General features: G+C 53.5%; 1 protein-coding gene across 2 annotated transcripts; it reads left to right on the forward strand.

Annotated features, from left to right (window-relative positions):
* Window positions 1-6,081: 6,081 nt before the first annotated feature.
* Window positions 6,082-9,013, forward strand: LOC123092800 (subtilisin-like protease SBT1.6). Of its 2 annotated transcripts, XM_044514626.1 has the most exons (2): window positions 6,082-8,135; window positions 8,216-9,013. In XM_044514626.1, exons 1-2 carry the CDS (start codon window positions 6,238-6,240, stop codon window positions 8,676-8,678), a joined length of 2,361 nt encoding a protein of 786 aa, XP_044370561.1. In that variant the 5' UTR covers window positions 6,082-6,237; the 3' UTR covers window positions 8,679-9,013. The 2 variants fall into 2 exon arrangements, with proteins under 2 accessions (XP_044370561.1, XP_044370562.1); XM_044514627.1 differs by having other exon boundaries at window positions 6,083-9,013.
* Window positions 9,014-9,579: the final 566 nt, after the last annotated feature.

A 9,579-nucleotide genomic window follows, 5' to 3' on the forward strand; every position in this document is an offset into this window, starting at 1 on the left:
TCTCTTACTGATTTACCGCTATCTTTTTGGGGATATGCTTTAGAGACGGCCGCATTCACGTTAAATAGGGCACCATCAAAATCCGTTGAGACGACACCTTATGAACTGTGGTTTGGCAAGAAACCAAAGTTGTCGTTTCTTAAAAGTTTGGGGCTGCGATGCTTATGTGAAAAAGCTTCAACCTGATAAGCTCGAACCCAAATCGGAGAAATGTGTCTTCATAGGATACCCAAAGGAAACTGTTGGGTACACCTTCTATCACAGATCTGAATGCAAGACATTCGTTGCTAAGAATGGATCATTTCTAGAGAAGGAGTTTCTCTCGAAAGAAGTGAGTGGGAGGAAAGTAGAACTTGACGAGGTAACTGTACCTGCTCCCTTACTGGAAAGTAGTTCATCACAGAAAACTGTTTCAGTGACACCTACACCAGTTAGTGAGGAAGCCAATGATAATGATCATGAAACTTCAAATCAAGATACTGCTGAACCTCGTAGATCAACCAGAGTAAGATCCGCACCAGAGTGGTACGGTAATCCTGTTCTGGAGGTCATGCTACTAGATCATGATGAACCTACGAACTATGAAGAAGCGATGGTGAGCCCAGATTCCGCAAAGTGGCTTGAAGCCATGAAATCTGAGATGGGATCCATGTATGAGAACAAAGTATGGACTTTGGTTGACTTGCCCGATGATCGGCAAGCAATTGAGAATAAATGGATCTTTAAGAAGAAGACTGACGCTGATGGTAATGTTACTGTCTACAAAGCTCGACTTGTCGCAAAAGGTTTTCGGCAAGTTCAAGGGATTGACTACGATGAGACCTTCTCACCCGTAGCGATGCTTAAGTCCGTCCGAATCATGTTAGCAATTGCCGCATTTTATGATTATGAAATTTGGCAGATGGATGTCAAAACTACATTCCTGAATGGATTTCTGGAAGAAGAGTTGTATATGATGCAACCGGAAGGTTTTGTCGATCCAAAGGGAGCTAACAAAGTGTGCAAGCTCCAGCGATCCATTTATGGACTGGTGCAAGCCTCTCGGAGTTGGAATAAACGTTTTGATAGTGTGATCAAAGCATTTGGTTTTATACAGACTTTCGGAGAAGCCTGTATTTACAAGAAAGTGAGTGGGAGCTCTGTAGCATTTCTGATATTATATGTGGATGACATATTACTGATTGGAAATGATATAGAATTTCTGGATAGCATAAAGGGATACTTGAATAAAAGTTTTTCAATGAAAGACCTCGGTGAAGCTGCTTACATATTAGGCATTAAGATCTATAGAGATAGATCAAGACGCTTAATTGGACTTTCACAAAGCACATACCTTGACAAAATTTTGAAGAAATTCAAAATGGATCAAGCGAAGAAAGGGTTCTTGCCTGTGTTACAAGGTGTGAAATTGAGTAAGACTCAATGCCCGACCACTGCAGAAGATAGAGAGAATATGAAAGATGTTCCCTATGCATCAGCCATAGGCTCTATCATGTATGCAATGCTGTGTACCAGACCTGATGTGTGCCTTGCTATAAGTTTAGCAGGGAGGTACCAAAGTAATCCAGGAATGGATCACTGGACAGCGGTCAAAAACATCCTGAAATACCTGAAAAGGACTAAGGATATGTTTCTCGTATATGGAAGTGACAAAGAGCTCATCGTAAAAGGTTACGTTGATGCAAGCTTTGACACTGATCCGGACGATTCTAAATCGCAAACCGGATACGTGTTTACATTAAACGGTGGAGATGTCAGTTGGTGCAGTTCTAAACAAAGCGTTGTAGCGGGATCTACATGTGAAGCGGAATACATAGCTGCTTCGGAAGCAGCAAATGAAGGAGTCTGGATGAAGGAGTTCATATCCGATCTAGGTGTCATACCTAGTGCATCGGGTCCAATGAAAATCTTTTGTGACAATACTGGTGCAATTGCCTTGGCAAAGGAATCCAGATTTCACAAAAGGACCAAACACATCAAGAGACGCTTCAACTCCATCCGGGATCTAGTCCAGGTGGGAGACATAGAGATTTGCAAGATACATACGGATCTGAATGTTGCAGACCCGTTGACTAAGCCTCTTCCACGTGCAAAACATGATCAGCACCAAAGCTCCATGGGTGTTAGATTCATTACAGTGTAATCTAGATTATTGACTCTAGTGCAAGTGGGAGACTGAAGGAAATATGCCCTAGAGGCAATAATAAAGTTATTATTTATTTCCTTATAATCATGATAAATGTTTATTATTCATGCTAGAATTGTATTTACCGGAAACATAATACATGTGTGAATACATAGACAAACAGAGTGTCACTAGTATGCCTCTACTTGACTAGCTCGTTAATCAAAGATGGTTATGTTTCCTAACCATGAACAATGAGTTGTTATTTGATTAACGAGGTCACATCATTAGTAGAATGATCTGATTGACATGACCCATTCCATTAGCTTAGCACCCGATCGTTTAGTATGTTGCTATTGCTTTCTTCATGACTTATACATGTTCCTATGACTATGAGATTATGCAACTCCCGTTTACCGGAGGAACACTTTGGGTACTACCAAACGTCACAACGTAACTGGGTGATTATAAAGGAGTACTACAGGTGTCTCCAATGGTCGATGTTGGGTTGGCGTATTTCGAGATTAGGATTTGTCACTCCGATTGTCGGAGAGGTATCTCTGGGCCCTCTCGGTAATACACATCACATAAGCCTTGCAAGCATTACAACTAATATGTTAGTTGTGAGATGATGTATTACGGAACGAGTAAAAAGACTTGCCGATAACGAGATTGAACTAGGTATTGGATACCGACGATCGAATCTCGGGCAAGTAACATACCGATGACAAAGGGAACAACGTATGTTGTTATGCGGTCTGACCGATAAAGATCTTCGTAGAATATGTAGGAGCCAATATGGGCATCCAGGTCCCGCTATTGGTTATTGACCAGAGACGTGTCTCGGTCATGTCTACATTGTTCTCGAACCCGTAGGGTCCGCACGCTTAAGGTTACGATGACAGTTATATTATGAGTTTATGCATTTTGATGTACCGAAGGTTGTTCGGAGTCCCGGATGTGATCACGGACATGACGAGGAGTCTCGAAATGGTCGAGACGTAAAGATTGATATATTGGAAGCCTATGTTTGGACATCGGAAGTGTTCCGGGTGAAATCGGGATTTTACCGGGTTACCGGGAGGTTACCGGAACCCCCCGGGAGCCATATGGGCCTTCATGGGCCTTAGTGGAAAGGAGAAAGGGGCAGCCCAAGGTGGCTGCGCCTCTTCCCCCTCCCCTAGTCCTATTAGGACTAGGAGAAGGTGGCCGACCCCCCTCTCTCCCTTCCCCTCCGAGGAATCCTAGTTGGACTAGGATTGGGGGGAGGAATCCTACTCCCAGAGGGAGTAGGACTCTCCTGCGCCTCCCTCTATGGCCGGCCAGCCTTCCCCCCTCTACTCCTTTATATACGGAGGCAGGGGCACCTCTAAACACACAAGTTGACACAAGTTGATCCACGTGATCGATTCCTTAGCCGTGTGCGGTGCCCCCTGCCACCATATTCCTCGATAATACTGTAGCGGAGTTTAGGCGAAGCCCTGCTGCTGTAGTTCATCAAGATCGTCACCACGCCGTCGTGCTGACGAAACTCTTCCCCGACACTTTGCTGGATCGGAGTCCGGGGATCGTCATCGAGCTGAACGTGTGCTCGAACTCGGAGGTGCCATAGTTTCGGTGCTTGATCGGTTGGATCGTGAAGACGTACGACTACTTTCTCTACGTCGTGTCATCGCTTCCGCAGTCGGTCTGCGTTGGGTACGTAGACAACACTCTCCTCTCGTTGCTATGCATCACATGATCCTGTGTGCGCGTAGGAAATTTTTTGAAATTACTACGAAACCCAACAGAAACATATAATAAATTTTAAGAAAACAAATAACAGACTTTAAAGAAAAATCCAATTAACTAATCTCTACTCTTAAAGGCCCCTCGATTGATTTTTGTCCCTCGCTTCCTTTCCCAGCACTTATACAATGGAAGGAATTATAATCCACCTATTTTGTTCTCCTATATATCCGTGCAGGCAGCACAACATAAACCGGTGAAAAAAACACTCACCTCGCACGTCCCCCTGCCTGCAATCCCGAAACGCCGCCATCGCTCCAGGCTCCAGCCTCCGCCGTCCTACATCTTGCCCCTCTCCAACCTCAGAGACCTCCGCCACCGCCGCCATCTCGGAACCCCAGTTCAGGGCAGGACTCAGAGAGGGTGTGACTGTGGACGACGCTGCCGCCGTCGCAGAACCCTAGGGCAGGGCGTGGTCGCGTTGCGGGCAGCGCGAGCGGCCGTGCGTCTCCCCCGTCAGGCTGTCCTCGGCAGGAACTCGGGACCTCCTCCTGACAGAGCTAAGGCCCTCCGAGGTCCAAGTCGCTGTGCGGCGTGCACAGTAATCTCCCCGGCCTACTCTGTCTTCACGTCAATGCTCATGTGCTCCGACCCTCCCCGACCCCTCCCAGCAAGCAGCAGAGTCTCTCGGGTTCGAGCTCCACCGGGCCGCCGGCGGCGGCGTCCATGTTCGTTGGGCGGAGCACAACGCTAGGTTTGAAATTCACCATGATGCTACTGATGAGGCTCTCCTTCTCCTTTGTTTCGTCTGGGTTTTTTCGTCCCCCCTCCCACCACCCCATCTCGTCTGGGTTTGAAATCAATAAGAGCAGCACAAAGTCTAGGTCCCTGTCTCGGTGGCAGACGGAAGGAGAAGAAGGATTGATATGTATGAGAATATTAATATTGAACTCTTAAAGTTAATGTGGCCCCGTTGCAACGCACGGGCGTTCTTCTAGTCTGGCTAATTTTCATAGGTTAACCGCCGTAGATTTTTTTAGGACGATTTTTTGTCGATGAACCGTAGTGTTTCACAACAGGCCTCGTGGCAGCATATCGTTTTTTTGTCGGCTTCAAGGGAGGAAGGGGGAATCGGTGGGTAGCGCGAGGTGGGATCGAGACGAAAATTAACCGACGAAAATTGACCGGTGGAGACTACCAACTGCTCCACTAAAAATAAAGATTCAGAGGTTTTTCGGTGTTTTTGAAAAATAAAAGAGGCACAAGCAAGTCCACCTTCTGTTGTCGAGTTGACAATGGCGAAAACGATCCGTCACACATCATCTATAGCTTAGGCATGATCGGGCAGCATCCAAGGCAGCGGGCTCACCACAGAAGCAGCCGGCAGATCGGGCAGGGGCATCTCACAGAGAATGAAGATTCCATAGTGACCTTGAGTTCCGTAGAATATCGATTGGTTCGTCGGTTCTATCGTACGAAACCCAGTCTCGGTGGACATAGAATGAAGATTCCATAGTGATCTTTCCTCGTGAACGGGGGTGCACGAGCCAATCAATCAGGCCTTCACCTCCGCAGCAGGAACTCCATCATTTGGTAACGACAAACCACTGGAAGCCGAGCCCGGCTAGATCCCCAACGTTCACTTTACCACAAAAGCACGCTCCCTCCTTTCGCGCGCGTTCTACGGATACAGTCTACGCCTTCCTTTACTACAACTGATGCAGTGCAAGTGTGCAACGCCCCGGCTGGCCCTCGCTGGTGCACAAGTGCTTAGCCCAGGACCATTCATCGGTCCTCAGAATCCATCAAGCTACACATGATCATGAACCTTTTTTTAGATGACATGATACTAATGAACTTGTGGAACGGATCCTAGACATCATCAGTGTGTCACATAACTACAAGCATTCCGCCCAGGCCCCAGGCCCAGCCCTGGCGTCCATGACCCGTCGGGGTCGCCGGGTCGGGCCAAAGGTGCTGACCCCAGACTATATCCCAAAGCCCACGGTGTCACGCGTGATTCCTATCCAGAGTCAAGCCACTTTGACGATGACGCTACGGTACAGCACTCAGGCGGTCGCACGCTCACACTCGCCCACCCACACCCAACACCCAACAGGCCAACAACCAATCGGCTATGGCGCCCGCACGGTCGCGACACGCATACACATCCGTCCATCCGACCCAAGCGGCAGCATTTAACCATGCTACGGGTGTAGGGAGCGAGTACGTGACGCGTCATAACTGCAACCTGGTACGACGAGCCCGCCCACGACGCACCGCGCAAGGACCCGTTCCCTCCCCCAACCTCCCACTGCCTCGCTATAACTCCACGAACCACCGCCCCGCTCCACGACACCGTCCGCCGTCCTACTCTCTCACCAATGGCCGCCCGCCGCCGCCTCCTGCTACTCCTCCTCGCGCTCGCCCCGGCGCTCTCGCAGACCGTGCTCGGCGTCAGCGGCGGCGGACAGGCCAGGAAGACGTACATCTTCCGCGTCGACCACCGGGCCAAGCCGTCCGTGTTCCCCACCCACGCGCACTGGTACTCCTCCGCGGCTTTCGCGTCGGCGGCGGCCAGCGCCGACGGCCCGCTCGAGCCGCTCCACGTCTACGACACCGTCTTCCACGGCTTCTCCGCGTCGCTGTCCGCGTCGCGCGCCGAGGAGCTGCGGCGCCACCCGGCCGTGCTCGCCGCGTTCGAGGACCGGGTCCGCCAGCTGCACACCACCCGCTCGCCGCAGTTCATGGGGCTCCGCGCGCGCCTCGGTCTGTGGTCACTCGCCGACTACGGCTCCGACGTCATCGTCGGGGTGCTGGACACCGGCGTGTGGCCTGAGCGCCGGAGTCTGTCGGACAGGAACCTCCCGCCCGTCCCCGCCCGGTGGCGGGGCGGCTGCGACGCGGGGCCCGCGTTCCTGGCGTCCTCCTGCAACAAGAAGCTCGTCGGCGCGCGGTTCTTCTCGCAGGGACACGCCGCGCACTACGGCGTCGAGGCGGCGGCGTCCAACGGGTCCGTGGAGTACATGTCGCCGCGCGACGCCGACGGGCACGGGACGCACACGGCCACGACGGCCGCCGGGAGCGTGTCCTACGCGGCTAGCATGGAGGGGTACGCTTCCGGGGTCGCCAAGGGCGTCGCGCCCAAGGCCAGGGTGGCCGCGTACAAGGTGTGCTGGAAGGGCGCCGGCTGCCTCGATTCCGACATACTCGCTGGCTTCGACCGCGCCGTCGCGGACGGCGTGGATGTCATCTCCGTCTCCATAGGCGGCGGTAACGGCGCGGTGTCGCCGTTCTATATTGACCCAATTGCCATCGGCTCGTACGGCGCCGTTTCGCGGGGGGTGTTCGTGGCCACCTCCGCGGGAAACGAAGGGCCCGCGCCCATGTCAGTGACCAACCTCGCCCCGTGGATCGCCACCGTGGGCGCCGGCACCATCGACCGCAACTTCCCCGCCGAGATCGTGCTCGGGGACGGGAGGCGCATGTCTGGAGTGTCTCTCTACTCCGGCAAGCCCCTGGCCAACAACACAATGCTGTCTTTGTACTACCCCGGGAGGTCGGGTGGGCTGTCAGCTTCGCTGTGCATGGAGAACTCCATCGACCCGTCGCTTGTGGCCGGCAAGATTGTCATCTGCGACCGTGGCAGCAGCCCACGCGTGGCCAAGGGGATGGTCGTCAAGGAAGCTGGTGGCGCGGCAATGGTTCTAGCCAACGGGGAGGCCAACGGCGAAGGTCTAGTAGGGGACGCCCACGTCCTCCCTGCTTGCTCGGTGGGCGAGAACGAGGGCGACGCACTCAAGGCGTATGCTGCCAACACCACCAACCCGACCGCAACAATTGTGTTCCGGGGCACGGTCATCGGCGTCAAGCCGGCTCCCCTGGTGGCCTCCTTCTCGGCGCGCGGGCCGAACGGACTCGTCCCGGAAATCCTGAAGCCCGACTTCATCGCGCCCGGCGTCAACATCCTCGCGGCGTGGACGGGCGCCACCGGCCCAACCGGCCTGGAAGCCGACGCCCGGCGGACGGAGTTCAACATCCTGTCCGGGACGTCCATGGCATGCCCGCACGCGAGCGGCGCCGCCGCGCTGCTCCGGTCCGCGCACCCCGAGTGGTCGCCGGCGGCTATCCGCTCGGCGCTGATGACCACGGCCATCGTGACCGACAACCGCGGCGGCGCCGTGGCTGACGAGGCCGAGCCCGGGCGCGCCGCGACGCCGTTCGACTACGGCGCGGGGCACATCGCGCTGGGCAAGGCCCTGGACCCGGGGCTGGTGTACGACATCGGGGACGAGGACTACGTGGCGTTCATGTGCAGCATCGGGTACGCGGCGAACGCGATCGAGGTGATCACGCACAAGCCCGTGGCGTGCCCCGCCGCGACGGGCAGGAAGCCGTCGGGGTCCGACCTGAACTACCCGTCCATCTCGGTGGTGCTCTACGGCGGCAACCAGTCGAAGACGGTGATCCGCACGGCGACCAACGTCGGCGCCGAGGCGTCCGCGACGTACAAGGCGCGCGTGGAGATGGCGAGCGGCGGCGTGTCCGTGGCGGTGAAGCCGGAGAAGCTCGTCTTCTCCCCGTCGGCGAAGAAGCAGAGCTTCGCGGTGACGGTGTCGGCGGCGTCCGCCCCCTCCACCGCGGCGCCGGTGCACGGGCACCTCGTCTGGTCGGACGGCCGCGGGCACGACGTCCGGAGCCCCATCGTGGTGACGTGGCTGCAGCCCATGTGATTGACAAGTGGGGGCACGCCCAGCCCAGAGCGGTTGGCGATGAGGCAGTGGCGAGTGAGCAGAAGTCAGAGAGAGTTGGACTGCGGTGGTAACGGTTGCGGTCGGGGCCGCTGCGCATTGAAGGTTGCAGGGCGCAGTAGTTTAATTACGTAGGGCCTTTTTCACTGCTGAGATTGATTAAAGCGCAGGCAGTGAGATCGTAGTCCTACATAGAGTACAGTGACAGCAGTGTGTGTGCAGCAGTTTGTTTGCTTTCGCGGGCAACGCTAGTTGCCGCGGCAGCAACGGAAAGAAAGGGCCAAACATGACAAAATCGGAGATATTCTAGTACTATTACTGTAGCTCGAGTGTACTAGTAACTTTTACTAGTAGTATGTAGCTGCTGCCAATTGTGATCCAATCTGATAACGCGACTGTTGTTACTGCAGTGACTGATGTCTTGTTGGACCGTTCTGCATACGGTCATCTTATATTGGAGATCAAGAAACTCTAGACTTACGTGGGTTTATTCCAATGAAAATTGAGCGTCATTGAAATGGAGTTGTTCATAGTTTAGATAGTATAGGAAGATCTGATGATAGCACTGCTTGCTGGTTGCGCCGTGTGCCAGACAGTGTTACTCATGATGTGCTAGTGAACTGTAATTATGTTTCTTAGGAATAAAACCGACATTATCCCGCAAAAAAAAAATCTAAGGGATTGGCTAGGGTTAAGTCAACTGAAATTCAATTTAGGTCGGTCGATTTGTTTCAGTCGTTAGATGGAAAACACACGGTGATACATTTAGCTTCTTCGACCACAACCGCCAAACGTATCACCGGCCGAACCATCGGCCACCACCGACCCGCCCTCCATCAACCTCCTCACATCAACGTGTTGCCGCTGCCCCCACCATCCCCCTAACCCCGACGATGACTGTTTTTTAGGCAAACTTGCACCACCCCACCCCTAAGATAGATAATGGAGTAGCCTTCTCTGGTGAGCTCCTTCCTT

Source organism: Triticum aestivum, chromosome 4B, assembly GCF_018294505.1.
Source record: "Triticum aestivum cultivar Chinese Spring chromosome 4B, IWGSC CS RefSeq v2.1, whole genome shotgun sequence".
NCBI classification, from domain to species: Eukaryota; Viridiplantae; Streptophyta; class Magnoliopsida; order Poales; family Poaceae; genus Triticum; species Triticum aestivum.

Excerpts from the sequence above, each read along its gene's own strand:
- LOC123092800 (XM_044514626.1), top strand. The coding sequence starts at position 6,238 with ATGGCCGCCCGCCGCCGCCTCCTGCTACTCCTCCTCGCGCTCGCCCCG. Across the intron at positions 8,136-8,215 it reads GACCCGGGGCTGGTGTACGA|CCGTGGCGTGCCCCGCCGCG; the intron begins CATCGGGGACGA and ends TCACGCACAAGC.